Here is a 15,550-nt window from a genome sequence, read left to right as displayed (position 1 = left end):
CTTTCATTAACTCAGAAGTGACATCAGCTCTGATACTGGGGTTGCCGTGATGTCACCGAGCCTGCAGGAGTAAAGATTTCCAAGCTTAAGTATTAATATCCGTCAGTTCCTCCAGCCTCGCTCTGCTAGTTTCAGCTCCCTCCTTTCTTACCTGACAGCTGAATGAGCTCATGGTACACTATGATGTCCTGGGGGTCGTTCAGGTTGCTGGCCAGCGTAACCACGTCAGAGCCTGTGAACTTGTTTGCACCGTAGATTGCTTCCTTTTCCCCATCAGTCCAGAAGACTCGATCCTGGACAAAGGGCAGAAGAATAAACAAAAAAAACAAAAACTTTAACGCTGAAGAAGTCTACTTATAAACATCACAGCAATACAAAACATCCAGAAATCACTGTCATCACACAAGTGCTTAAGTGCTATCACAGACTTTGCTGTCAGCTTTGTGTCATTACAAGAAAACTTGCTCCCATTAAGATTTGGGCAGATTTGTAGACTGATGAAAACTTTGGCTTTATTCTGCAATTTTGTAACAGAGTTAGCACTAAAGTATTAAATAGCACAAGAAATGTATTCCTTCAGGAAGCAATACATGACTTCTTTAAAAAGTAAATCATAATTTGAGTAAAGTCCTCCAACACCACTTTTAATATGACCCATTAAATTATCAGAAACAATTTCAATGGCATAACATACCAACATTTATACATCTTAGAAACAATTACGTGTCATTTGTTGTGATATTGTTTGATACCAATATAAAATAAGAGTTAATTCTACAATAATCTGTAAACTGAGTAGCCCCTCATCAATTGTACGAAATTTATGAATCCACAGTAATACAAGTCACATCTGCTCAGATCATGTGTGATGTTCCTGCACTGCACGCTGCAAAGTTGCATCTAAATATTCTGATGAAGCTGCCACTTGGCTTTTGATGCTTACGTTAAGCCCGTTCATGTGTTAATATATTAAAATTCAAAATAAGGACGAGGACTTTTCATAAAGACTGAACGCGATTAAAGCCCTGAAAAGCTTTATGGACTCTAGATATCAGCAAAATTTAGCTTCAACATAAATATTCCTGATGATATTAAATGGATGGATTTTTATAAACTGCTGTTAGGAGAAATCTGATGATTGTTTTAGACCTCATGCCATCGTGTGAATAAATGTGCCATCTGTCTGAGCGAGAGCATGTTAACACAAGTGGGTGTAGGTCGATTAGACAGCCAGAGTGCTACATGTAAATGACTGTGCTTCCAAAGGTTAGATGTGGAAGAAGTGGTCTGAATGCAACGACGAACCCAGCTTTGGAAACAACCAATTCTTTTAGGATAGTGATGCAATTATGGCAAACACCATAATCTTACAATTAATTAACTTTGATGTGGAGCCTAGACAAGCATGTGTTTTTGACCTCAAAGCAAATCTCACACAGGCAACAGCAGAGGACTTGTGCACTTGGAAAGCTGCACAGCGGACAACTAATCAACACCTCAATCATGTGCTGGCAAGAGGGGACCAGGTGAGAAACCCTCAGAGTGGTGTCTTATGTCATTTATGGGTGCTAGAGTTTCGCACTTTTAGGAAGGTTACCCAGATCTAATTGTAATATCAGTAACCTATGTAGGGCTAGGTTCACATCTATACTTTTATACAGAATACCTGAAAACCCCACACACAAACACACGGGAAATTCTTTATTCAAGAACTGGAAGGTAAAAAATGTACACAGAACACTCGATTTGAAAGGTAATATCTTCTAGTTGTTTTGCATGTTGTTAAACAAACAACATCAAGTGTTTTGGTGGATACTAAAACATGTCAACACTGTACCTGCACATTGCAGTTCTATAAGATATGCAAGAAACAGATTTTAAAAAGGAAAATTTTGGTTCATTTTCCATTAGTGTGCATATAGTGGCTGTGTGGGTCATGGGCAGATCATGTACAATACATTGAGGGCGACTGGGTTGATTGGGTTTTGTTGCACAAAATCCTTTATCATACTTGTACATGGTTTGAAGCTGGGAGCAGCTTTTCCTTTCCTGTGTTTGATTTTTGTAATTTTACTTCTTAAAACTAGGATACCAGTTTGTTTTGGTAGGTGAAGGACAAGGCAACTGGCACCAAAGACACATTTAAAAACATGCAAATAAACTCATGTACACAGGCGATGAGGTCAGTGGCAAATTTTCCCAGACAGATTTCTTAACTGCAGTGCGCAATAACTGATTGTGTCATGAAACCAATTTCCTGGATCAGAACTACATTTTTAAAAAGTTATTATCCTCAGATATGTGATGTAAAGCACTCTGATGCCCAACATACAGGTCAGACAGTTCAGAGAAAGCAAAAAACACATTCATCTTCCAGCTGTCAACATAAACTGACCCAGACTGGCTTAGAGAAAAGACAAATGCAGTACCTCAAAAACGGTGAGAGCAAAGGGGTGAGCGAGGTACTCTGAAGACTGGAGCACTTTATTCCTGTTGTCCCCGTTTAGGTCGACGCTACAGAGCATGTGCAGCTTTGAGTCGACCCAGTACAACCTGCCTTTGATCAGATCTGGGGTAAAAAGAAAAAAAAATGAGCAGAAATTAAATGGGAAGACTAAAGAAGGGAGAACAATGGGAAGGAAAGTGGAAAGCAGACAGAAAAATAAGTGGAATGAGATGAAAGAGGAGATTAAATTGTTGTACTGATGATTCTTTAACAGGATGAATCAACTGACTTTTAGTCTTAATGGTGCAAACGTCACAAAAGAAAGCTGCACTGCAGTTTGTTTACCCATTTCTTTCTGTGAAAGGTCATCGTCCAAGTCAATTTAAAGCACTTCAAGCATTTCCTGTAAGGTATTTTCAAGCTTTCCAGCACCTTGTAGTTATTGTAAGTAAATACTGAGATTACATCATTTTACTAGAAACAATGTAACAAAACAATCAGATGAATGAAAACTCTTTAAAACACATTAACCTAGGAGTCCTGAAATGTTTGGAAACAATGTATAAAATGAACATGTTGGACTCAGACTGGTTTGTAAAGGCACATATTTGAAACCGTATTTCACCAGAAAGCCTGACTAACAACCTACAAGCATCTACAGCTGCTACAGCAACATAGCCATCACTTCATTTCACAACCACCCCCCCCCCCCAAAAAAACAAAACAAAAACAAAGACTAGCCTATTGACTAGTATTACTATGAATTCACCAACACCGTTAAACTGAATACATCATGACTTCAGCTTATTTAATGTAAAATTCCCTAACTACAGCCGCCCTCTTATGTTGTTACCTGGTAAAGACTCATCTTAGAGACTGCACAATTGGTTACTCAGAATTTGGCTTACAAAATTGATTGAAAAAGTATTAAAATCACAGGCAGCTTTAAGTGCTTGTGCTGAAATTCTCGCAGTGACATCACTAAAATTTAAGACCAATCCAGACTGAATTTGAGATTTTTAAAATGACCTGTAGACACCCCAGACTTAAAGAAAAACGTGCAGTGGTTTGTTCCTACCCAGTGTGATTCCATTAGGCCACTGGATGTCTGTCGCCACCAGAACCTGTCTGTCCACTCCGTTCATACCAGATTTCTCTATCTTGGCTGGCTCTCCCCAGTCAGACCAGTACAGAAACCTGTAGGACCGACACAATCATGAGTAAAAGCGGACCATCAGCGGGAGATCAGAAGGGTTTCATCCAACACCAAAATGAGCCGTCCACTCACCCAGACAGCGGATCCACAGCAATATCGGCCGGTTCTTTGAGGCCCCTGTTGAACAGAACTTTCTGCTTGGTACCATTGAAACTGGCCACAGAGATGGTTTTGGTTCCGAGATCAGACCAGTACAAGTTCTTGTAGATCCAGTCCACAGCGATTCCCACTGGAGTCTGCACGTTGTCAATGACTTTCTTATGGGTGCCAATGTCTACACGCTTGTCCAGAAGAGTGCTGAGTGGAGAAGAGTTCAGCATCGGACACAGACGCGTAGAGAATTCATTTAGTTTTTCAAATGCTACTAGGACTCCCAGTATATTATCCTTTCAGTCTGAGACCTCTATATCACATAAAATTCAAAGCTACTGCAGGCAGTCCAGTAAAATAGAACCTTTCATTCTTCACATTTAGATTTTTTTGATGAAAATATCAAGCAGCTGAATTGCAACACAGCCACGAGGAGAAAAATGTACTGCTTTAACAGACCAGAGGAAAAAATTTAAGTTTACCTTACAAATAAAATCCATTTACCCTGTGAAGTTACAACTACATTGTGCTGCACTGTCAATGCCTCCCATAGTCCTACAACAATACTCTATTGCCCGTTTGCCTGCGTCATTCCCTCTAATCACCTACCTGTAGATCGCCTTCTGGCCCAGGTCAGCCCAGAAAATGGTCTGCTGGTCAAAGTCTGCATCCAGAGCCACTGCATTTCTCTGCTGCTCCACAATCTGAGTGTACTCCTTCCTCTCCAGGCCCAGACGACGGATATCACGGCGGTTGGTGAAGATCAGGCAGGGCTCCTTACCTGAGGACAGGAAAGGGGTTATTGAATGACGACGACGTCGACCTTTCCAAAGTGCTTTATGCTTTCCATTATTGTTTAGGACAAATTATTGGTCACAGTTCTTAAAACTTTTTTAAGAATTGGGATTATTTTGTGCTTAAAGTGAGGAGAGCTTGTTTTCACTCATTGTTTTCTATTCATCAGTAAAGTAGTGGAAGGGAACAGACATCTTTGTCAACAAGCTCAACAATTAAGCTTTTTTTTTTTTTTTTTTTTTTTAAACTGTAGAAACACGTAATAAGACCTACAATGGATGACACCTGCAGCCAGATAACACCAGACCCTGTGTTGTCAAATACACATTAGGCTAAGTACATCTCAGGTTGTACACAACTCCTTCTTGGCCCCCCCCCCCCCCACCCAAAAAAAACGACTTGCAAATGAAAATCTGACGTAGTTCAGCTGTGGTAATGTTGTGATCCTAAGCCTGCTTTGAAAATCTACACCTTAAAATCAATTCGCCACCCAGCTCTAGAGCCAACCCATCATTTTCCCCATTATTTCACAGAATTGTCATTCTGCTGGATTTTTTCCATAGCTGAAAGCTGCATTAAAACCACTGTGCTTACAGTTAATTAGCTTCACCCATTTAATACTAATGCAATCCAACAACAGCCCTGTGTTGAAACACTGCCTTCCACTCTGAAAGCCTTTCAGAAAAGAGAAACAGACCATTTCAACTTGTGGACCTTGATATGCTGTAAATGTCCCTCCTCCTGACATTAAAACAAGTGGGGTTTTTTTTTTTAGCAGCGAACAAGCCTAAATGTTTAATACTGATTTGACATACAAAGGCACTATCATCACTTTGCATCTGCAAATTATGGACCATTTTGAGTCAATGGCGTGAACTTGCTGCGCTTTGGAGTGAGAGCCCACAGTATAGTGGTTGAACTCTATTATCACTTAGTTCTTTTGGACTGCAAACTATATATATTACTGTTGGCAATAAAGGAGCTGCAGAATCTGAGTGAACTCCCCCCCCCAAAAGAACAAAAAGATCTGTGGGTGTGTTTTCAGGACTCTTACCTCGATGTATCTGAAGCAGTTAGTCAACTAAAAGCTCAAAGCTGCTGGTTATAAGCGATGACAAACCAAATGCAGCGCCTACAATTTTCTCCCACACAGTCTTCAGACACTGAGTGTGAATCACTAGATGTTTTTCTGTCTGGCAGCAAATCATACGCACACCAAAGGTCATAACCCTGATCAGACATGAAGCTGCCAGTTCAGTCACATCAGCAATCTGTAAGGGTTCAGTGTCATCCAAAGCCACTGCAGCTCAGACACACTGGATGCAGCCGTTTGTGAAAAGTAGGTGTAAGTGAGGCTCAATTTTGGATCACGATGGACAAATCCAGGTTTTTGGGTCTGTACTGGACAGACGTATCCATTTATGAACAGTTACACATGTGAGCATCAAAGTGACTCCACCCCCCAGTACATGAATATATCCTGAAATGTCTTTTCTGCCATGAAGATGATATTTCACCAAAATCTTTCAAAAGAGCTCAAGTTTGCATTGCTCAGGACTATTCCTGCAGGATCTGAGGGGTCAGCTCAGACTATTACTACTTACCAGGAGAAGAGACCCATTTCCACAATACTTTACGAGACACCAAATTTTTGTTTAGCTCGAGGGATGCAAAACACCGTATTATCCAGAGATCGGGACCCAGACAGTGGCAGAACCAACAATACAGACTACAATATGATCAAAATGTTGAGGTGAAATTTTTTTTAAGTTCGCCCAGCTGCTAACTCACCAACAGCCTTGCAGACGCCGGTGGTCGGATCCATCTGATAGCCGTTGTGGCATTCACACTTGTACCCTCCCTTCAGGTTGATGCAGATCTGACTGCAAATGCCGGGGTTCATGCACTCATCGATATCTGCAGAAGAGGAGCAGAAAAGCGAATCATGAGGAGTGTGTGAAGAAAGAACAGCTGGTATGTGGCATGTTTAATCTATCAAATCTGCTAAATGCCTCAGTTTGAATAATCAAATCTTTCTATGGGGGCTCAACAGCTGTATAGTCCATGTGTATTGATGAAAATTTATCTTGCTTTTCAAAAAATAAAATGTTCCTGGGATTCCTACTGCATGAGATTGTAAAGTGATTTGAGCCTCGAATACACAAAATGCAAATTAAAACTTGCTTTAATTGCTGCTGATGTTTTGCCAGAACACTCGACGAGCTGCTCTCATCAGAATTAGATGTAAATTTATCAAACGTTTTCCAGAGTTTAGTGATCATTCTACATCCTGGAGTAGATTAAACGCCTCTGTGGAACCAGTGGGGTTCATACAGACGGGATTATACACGTTTACCAAATATCCAAAGCAGCGTTTGAGGCCAAGATTGGCTCAATAACAGAACTGTGACAGATCAGTGCCTCCTAAACGTAACCAAGAGGATTTCTGCTTTTAGAAAAACAGATTACAACACGCCCAATCACATTACACGCCAAACCCTTCAGAGGCCAGAAGTGCACAACACCACCAGCCCATCTGACCCACCCCTGTGGTTAGATATTTGAGGGCAAGCATAATTAAATTTTCCTTGAGTCTTAAAGGTTTTAGATTGAATTCAGTGTATTAAAGTTGTTTGGTTTTTGGATGGATGCCTATACTTGTGTACATTCAGACATGGTCTCACACTTTTGAACCCTTTTAGAAAAATGCATTCATCCCGTGTTGAGTAATAGTTTCCCAACGCTAAATACTGCAGTGTTGTCAAAACTGATTTAAAATTTTATCTTTTAGCATTCTTCACCAAGCTGTAATGTAGAGATCGCATACCGCCGCAGGTCTTGTGGTCTATAAGCTGGAGCCCAGGCGTGCAGTCACACTCGTAGCCAATCACCATGTCTTTGCAGATGTGCGAGCAGCCACCGTTGTTCAGGAGACACTCGTTAAAATCTGGAACACAGGAAACAGCTCTGTAGTTGTGTGTCCAATTAGATCTAAAAGGTTACGATAAGGTGGTTTGCGAGAAGTCTGAGTCAAAGCTAAGCAAGGATTGTATCCACTGAAAGATCTTCAAACCACAAGAGGTTTGAATATCATGAATTGGTGTTTGTTAGTAGACTCAGAGGGCAGAACACAATATGGAAATGCCCCATAACGTTCAAGAAAAATACAATTTAAAACCAAATAGGCTAAAAATGTGCATCAGTAACCCGTGTGGATGTGAAGCAATGTACTGTGTAAGGTAGCCAGAAGATAAGCAACCAATTGGAAAATCAGAGTGATGACGAGTTCAGCCATTCCTAATTTTTAATATTTTGCTTCCAAGGAGAGACACTAGTTATTCTCAAAGCTTTTCAATGTCTTTTAAAGGTTCTTTGGACACCAACTGCTTTTTTACTCATTTTTCAGAGCAATGTTTGTTAAGACACTTGTGCCTTTTTATGTAGTGTTAACTAAAAGGCACGAACCAGTGTTGTGTTGAGGTCTTTGGAGCATCACAGTGCCATAATGAAGGATGGGTAAACAGGTGTGGCCCAATTGCCTTTAAATCTGGTTTAAAACAAAACTGCAATTTCATCCTCTTGTATTAAAGGAATCTGGCTTTCTGGCATTGTCCTCATCTTGTTCTTTATACATCAAGCGTGTGTATGAAAGCAACAGGCAGCAACAAGAACCAACAACTGCTATCCTTGTCAGGATTAACCTCCTTTAACATGCACTTGGCTGACCATCATTTACATCAGCAAAAAGTCAAAGGCTGTACTTACAGCACAAAGACCATGTTTGTAATTAGTGCGCTTGTTGAAATCTTAAAATGCACAACTGTAATTGTTACGAGAATAAACCAAACAGCAGGGAGAGACTGATCTCCCAGAACCCTGCAATCACAACAGTAAGCACATGTGCATGTTCTGGGTGGTCAGAGCAAATCTCTAAGTATCTAAAAACCTCCTGAGACTGAAATAGGAGAAAAATGAACCAAATGCATGACAAACTGAAGAAAACCCCTCAGCATGGCATCAGCTTAGAAGAAGCTGGCGTAAACTTCAGTTCACGGTGCTTTAGTTTGTCTGTGGGCAGAGAGCGTCAGTACAGAGATGGCTGAAATTTACCATCATTAAGCATATACAGTGTGATTTATTAAGGTGTAAGGCTTAATGAGCCACAGGCGAACATCCTTTCATGTGCTCAAGCTACAGCTGTTAGTCATTTCTGGGGGGGGGGGGGGGGGGGGGGGGGGGGGTTTAGGATGACAGATCAGGTTTTTTTAAAAACCCACCATTGCTTTTCATTTCAGCACTCTGAAAACTTGTTTGGCCACCAAGAATAAGTTTTATGTACCCCAATATGCATTTTGACAATATACACTAGTTCTGTACAACAATCTAACATTCTTACATAAATAGTTATGAATTGTCATGCAAATTTGTCAAGGTTTCTTCATGAGTGATTGTAGATTTCTTTTTATATTATTTGCAGATCTTTTCATCTGTTTGAGCTGCAGCCGAATTCATATATTTAGTATTCTGATTGTGGAAAGCCTGATAGTCACTTTTGGTTGAGTTGTTTGATCCATGAAAGAGAATTATTTAGACCTGAACTGTAGGACGCATGAAAGATTCATGGACTGATTTACGTAAAAAATCCACATATATTATCAGCATAAATCCATGTGTAGCACAGAGGAAGGAATGTCATTGCCTGAAAAACTCTCCCGGATACTTTCAGGCCCGCGGGAAAAGACATCTGAACTCACTGAAAAGCAAATCATCTCCTGAACACATTTCATCTTTTCATTGCAGTGACGCATCCATGTCAAAATCAGCTTTCTGGAAACTCCAGTTTAGACGTTTGACTACTTTACATCACTGACGTTTGGAAGTCTCAACTGGGAAAATATCAGAAGACGTTTACGAGCAGTGACATTTTCACATTATACAAGACTCTGGGATGACTGCACCTGAAATTAACAGCATTGTTTAGATTTGCAGATTATCAGGGAAATATGAAAACGAGAAAACGCAAACAACCACTGAGATGTTCATGCTGTTCTGAACTGTTCTGAGGGGGGGGGGGGGGGGGGGGGGGGGAGTCTGTGACCTAATAGGGGAATGATCCAGACTTGAAAAAAAAATCAGTCGTGGATGAATTCAGTTAAATTTTTTAATTTAAAAAATAAAAATGAACACTTACTGCATTCCTTGATCGGTTCATCGCTCCAGTCGGGACAGTCTCTGACCTTGTTGCACACTTTGCTCATCTCTATGCACTCCCCGCTGCGACACTTGAACTTCTCTGGACCATTACACTGAGTCACTGCAGGGAGGAGGAGGAAGAAGAATAACCTCATTCAACATTTGGATGTTAGGGTCAGAATTAAAACATGAAAGCAGGGAGTTCAGGCTAGTTGTGGTTGCGCGATGATGTAGGGGATATTGTCTGGGCACACTCTGGGCTCCTTAGTACCAACTGAGCATTGTTTAAACATCACAGGCTGCGTGTGTATCGCTACTCCATCCCTTTAGGTCTACAATGAACTCATCAGATGGCTGCTTCCAACAGGACAATGCACCATGTCAAAGCTCAAACTGGTTTTTGAACATAAAAATTTGTGACACTGGAGATGGTTTGAGTACAGTGAACTCAAACGGCTTCTAGCATCACCACACCTCAAACCAGAAGAGCACCTTTGGGATGTGGTGAAGTAAAGACTTCAACTATTTGATGCCATCATGTTAACATGGAACAAAATCTCAGTAAAACCTAAAATCCATACAATTAAATATTAAAGGCAGTTCTAAAGGCAAAAGGAGGTCCATACAACTACGGAAGGTTGTACTTCGTAAACCGCTTTAGGGCTTGTTGTAGGCCCTCAGTCTATCCTGTGTGAAACTTAACTCCTCCCCCTTTAAGCCAACTTTCTTCTCATTATCTGCCCCTAAAAAGCCTGGAAAAGCACATGTGGGCAGAGCTTCTAAGCTCAAAGCCAAAGGTGTGTGCCTGACCCATTTTACAGGACAGCTGCTCTCAGACACACGTCTCACAGGGATTATATGCACCGACCTCATGGTTTAAAACTAGACTTGTTTAAAATAAGCATTCAGCGCTGTAGCAGTATACACAGGACAGAAGGTGGCCTCGAACAATGCCTTTAAAAAGCTGAAGTTGCTAAATATTCATTAATTTTCCATCTGTCAGAGTAGATATTACAAAACAAATGTAATCACATAAGTTTCTAAAACTACACTGGAGCAAAATCAGCAAAACAAGATAACTGGGTGTTTGTTTTTCCACCGAATATACATCTTCTAGATTAGGACACAAAAATGAAACGGCCACAAATCTCGAGAGTGACAGCTTTCCTTTGAAGAAACAAGGAGCCCCCCGCCCCGCAATAACAACAACAAAAAAACAAACAAACAAAAAAAAAAAACCCACATCCTGATAATGCACTCAGGCGATAAGTTTGTGAACATTCACACCAACATGCAACACTTACTGTTTCTACAGTTTGCCTCGTCTGATCCGTCTGCACAGTCTCTGAGGCCATTACACTGTCTGCTGCCCAGGATGCAGTTTCCATCGTCACATTTGAACTGATCCGACCCACAGGTGCGAACAGCTGCCAAGGACACAAACATGAGTTACACATGTGCTGACATGGACTACTTTTTAAACACTAAACATTTGTGAATATTCAGTGAACCATTTAAAATACCCAAGTTTGTTTGAGTTCAGCCAATTTGTGATAGCTGTTCACTCAAAGATGAGTGAAGAAAAACATCACTAGATAATTATGTTTGTATTCATGAGCACCATATTAAACTATCAGCCACGAAAGCTCTTGGAAGTAAAAAGAAAAATACAGGCCAATTAAAAATGTGCAGATGACTGACATCTTGGTTTTTTACTGAATCCTAATCACAGCATGGATTAAAGTGGAGAGCATCGGACTGATAGGCAACGAAGAGAAATTATCAGGTAATTAATGAAAGAAACGTAGGAGTGTAGCACCCATAGCTGGAGGGTTTGTTTTATTAAACCTCTTTAACACTGAAATAATTTAAGCCAGTTTATAACAAACATTTTCCTTTGATACAGACGAAATGAAAACAAGTGAAAGCCAAGTTTTCTACAGAAGCAATACTGCTAATCTGTTCTGTAGAAATTGATACTCAGCACTTTTGTTAGAACAGCTGTTTGAGGCTATATCCAAGTGTGCATCCACTTTCTGCATTTGGCTAACAGAGGGCAGCGATCTGAGCAGAGATGCCCAGACCTGGGCATGGGTGTTGGACTTCCTCACTGGGTGGGTGGGTAGATGCGTCTAACAGCATCACCATCAACACAGGAGCACCACAGGGATGTGTCCTCTCGCCACTGCTCTACTCCCTCTACACTTCAGACTGTGTGGCCACCCACGGCTCCAACACCATTGTGAAGTTTGCTGACGACACAGTGGTGTTGGGTGCTATCTCCAACAACGATGAGGCGGCCTACATGGATGAAGTGAAGAATCTGGCATCATGGTGCCAGGACAACCACCTCCAGCTGAACGTTGGCAAGACCAAGGAGCTGGTGGTGGACTTCAGAAGGAGTCAGCACAGAGACTACAAGCCCATTATCATCAATGGAGCTCCAGTGGAGAGGGTGCAGTCCTTCAAGTATCTCGGTGTCCACATCTCCTCAGACCTGACATGGTCTGCCCACATTCAGGTCCAGACCAAAAAGGCTAGGCAGCGCCTGTACCACCTACGACAACTGAGGAAGTTCAGGGTCTCTCCAGAGATCCTCAGGATTTTCTATACAGGCGCTGTGGAGAGCATCCTCACACAGAACATGACATCCTGGTTTGGGAACAGCTGTGTTAAGGACCAAAAAGCTCTTCAGAGAGTGATCCGTACAGCAGAACGCTGCTGCAGGATTGTTCTCCCCGCGCTTCAGGACACCTACACGAGGAGATGCCGGACTAGAGCAGCGCAGATACTGAAGGACCCGTCGCATCCTGGCAACAAACTGTTCCAACTTCTGCAATCCGGTAGAAGGTTCTGCATCATCCGGGCAAGGACAGAGACTCAAGAGGCGCTTCTATCCCCAAACCATCCAGCCCCTAACACACGCACGCTCGCTCTCACATCATCCATAAGTGACTGAGACAGGACTCTTCTAGACACTCTAAACCCACCGGCACAATGTACATTTCAAATTCCTTTAATTTTAAATATGTTCATATTGTCTATTTTGTAAAATGTTCAGATTGTCTCTTCTTATTTAATTCACTTAATGTACAGAATTCACCTGCTTGCTGCATACAATGCTACTACTGCACATTCACCTAATGTATATAATATATAATAATCTTCCTCTCTCCCCCCTTTTGCACAAGTCGAGGAGCGTGTCAGGTTACATTTCACTGTGTGTTATACTTGTATAACTATGCATGTGATGAATAAAGAACCTTGAACCTCCCCTCAGAGGACTACGAAGGCATTCCTAAGCCAGCCGAGAGACACTCTCTCCAATGTGTCCTGGGTCTGTCTCAGGACTGTTTCCCCTGTAAGACGCGCCCAAAGCTACTCAACTAGGAGGTATCCAGAAGGCATCCTAGTAAGATGTCAAGCACCTGAACTGCCTCCTTTCAATGTGGAGGAGTAGTGGCTCTATGCCAAGTGCTGCCAAAATGGTGGGTGATAATCGTTGTGACCATTTCACTTTATGTGCGAACAGAAGCTCCACCTGCTGCCTGTTGGGAAAGGCTACCCATCAGAACAACACTGGATCAAATGGAGCTGGAAAGGAGCCCAAACTGCTTGTTTCAGAAAGAGGATAAACCACAGCTTACTGTCCAGTATCAGCTAAAGATTATTTGGGATTGTGAATCACGCAAAGCTTGTGTGTACATACGACAGTTCGCTTCGTCACTGCCGTCCTTGCAGTCGGAGTCTCCGTCACACCTCCACTTCTTGTGAATGCACTCTCCTGAGCGACACTGCATCTCGCTGGGCGAGCACTTGGCTGGGGGTGTTGGGTGTCGACCACAGCGGGATGGAGACTCATCTGATTGGTCCTGTTAGGACACAAGGTGACTTTTTAAAATTCCATTTTAAAATTCTAGTTTTAACTTTTAGAGCATTACAGAGACAGCCCCCCCCCCCCCCACATTGCTGATTTAATTCGTACACATACCTCCACTCGTAACCTGAGGTCATCAAACCAAAACCTTTTAGTGGTCCCCCACACTCGTTTTAAAACCCGAGGGGACCGAGCTTTCCAAGCTGTTGCACCCAGACTGGAATGCACTTCCCCCATTTCTACAGGGTTTGGACTCAGTGGAGACCTTCAAAAAGCAGCTAAAGACATTTTTATTTCAAAAAGCTTTTAATTAGACCAGGGTTTTTATGATGTATTTTATGACTGTATTATGTTTTTACCTTGTAAAGCACTTTGTGACATATGTCTGTGAAAGGTGCTATATAAATAAACTTTACTTACTTACTTTTAGGGCACCGCAAGAGCTGATACTCATTTACTTTACAGAGAAACTGACACGATCATATTACAGGACCTCCTGATTGGTTAAATGGTGTTAAAGTGTTTTGCATTGTTTATTTCAGCAAATATTCAGCTTGCTAAATTTTCTGTGCGCCATTTACCTGCCTCTTCTAGCAATTTTCTGGAAGGGAGCCTGCCATATCAAGTAAAAGTAAATACCAGTTACAATGGAAAACAGGTTTTATAATAAAGTGTTTGACCTTATGTGACCATCAGGTTAAAGACTGCCAGCAGGAGCAAAAAGTAAACATGTACATTTGTCTTCTTGGTCAGTGCTAGTTATCAAAAATACACTACACAATTTAAATCACTGTTTTAAAAAAAAAAAAAAAAAAAAAAAAAAAAAAAAAAACACACACACACACACACACACACACACACACACACACACACACACACACACACAACACAAAAACAAAACCCCACAAATTCCTGAATTCAAACCGCTTCATTTGACGTGGTCTTTGGAAGGGTTTGGAAGACTTGTCTGTTGAATAGTGTTGAGTTTAAAGTTAAGCACGGCCATGCCATGAGAATAAAAGCACTTCAAATTTTATTTGAAACGAGTGCCTTGGAGTTCTTTGATTTAGCATATATAATTTAGTCAGTTTTACACTTTCAATCTGCAGCTTTCATTAAGAATTGAAGCTTTTGAATAAATCCCCTGGAAATGAAGAGTGCTGACCAAAATTACATGTAAATTATACAAAGAAAAGCTGAAATTTAATGGTTCCAGCTTTTTAAATGTGCAACTCTGCAGTACTTTTACATAATTTAAAGGTCTGAGGTGTTGGTTGAACAAAGCATCATTGTAGTGGTGTCAGACTCTGCTCTGGGACCGTCTTTTGAAAGCTACAGAGACCACCTGTGGGAACCATTCATCCAGTCGGGCAAAAATCATAATTCAGGAGGTTTTTGGGGACTTGAGACTGTCAGAGGAAAAAAAGTTAATAGGCTAACAAATCTAACAAAGCTGTTGTGCAACCTTTTCAATTAATCACAGCATCACCAGCTGCCTGACAGAGAAACTCCCAATTTGCACAGCAACATTAAGTCCCTCCAGCTGATCCAAGCAGACAGAAAAGATTTGCCAAGCCAGGTGTAACAACACCGTTTGCCACACACGAGCAACTCATGTTGACAATATTTTATTTATTTTTAAAATGATGCCGACTGACGAAGCCTCCATAAAGTAATTTCACTGAGGCATCCTGGAGCATCAACAGCTGTGAATGATGGAGCTGAGGGGGAAGGTTTCTTTACATTATTCCAGAAGACAGGAATAATCTGAAGGCACAGACTGCCTCCCTTCACCATTCATAAATACAACATTTCTGAACTTTAGTTAAAGAGTTAACTAGTTAACTCTTTAACTAAAGAGTTAACTAGTTAACTCTAGTTAATGTTGCTTCTCTGCAAAATTGAGTGCATCATCCTAAAGTTTTATTGTTGG

General features: G+C 41.3%; 1 protein-coding gene across 1 annotated transcript in view; it reads right to left on the bottom strand.

The window, feature by feature from the left end:
• Positions 1 to 15,550, bottom strand: part of vldlr (very low density lipoprotein receptor) — a 65,130-nt gene that overhangs the window by 15,825 nt on the left and 33,755 nt on the right. Inside the window, exons 6-15 of the mRNA XM_063463952.1 lie at positions 13,450 to 13,612; positions 11,045 to 11,167; positions 9,739 to 9,861; positions 7,375 to 7,494; positions 6,339 to 6,464; positions 4,362 to 4,533; positions 3,735 to 3,959; positions 3,525 to 3,643; positions 2,430 to 2,569; positions 152 to 293 (exon numbers count right to left, since the gene is read on the bottom strand). Of these exons, the coding sequence (XP_063320022.1) occupies positions 152 to 293; positions 2,430 to 2,569; positions 3,525 to 3,643; positions 3,735 to 3,959; positions 4,362 to 4,533; positions 6,339 to 6,464; positions 7,375 to 7,494; positions 9,739 to 9,861; positions 11,045 to 11,167; positions 13,450 to 13,612 (1,453 nt within the window). The remainder of the gene's footprint in view (positions 1 to 151; positions 294 to 2,429; positions 2,570 to 3,524; positions 3,644 to 3,734; positions 3,960 to 4,361; positions 4,534 to 6,338; positions 6,465 to 7,374; positions 7,495 to 9,738; positions 9,862 to 11,044; positions 11,168 to 13,449; positions 13,613 to 15,550) is intronic.

This window comes from Pelmatolapia mariae, linkage group LG20 (genome assembly GCF_036321145.2).
Source record: "Pelmatolapia mariae isolate MD_Pm_ZW linkage group LG20, Pm_UMD_F_2, whole genome shotgun sequence".
Lineage (NCBI taxonomy): Eukaryota > Metazoa > Chordata > Actinopteri > Cichliformes > Cichlidae > Pelmatolapia > Pelmatolapia mariae.
Note: the sequence above shows the minus strand (reverse complement) of the source record. Positions and strands in the feature narration are given on the sequence as shown.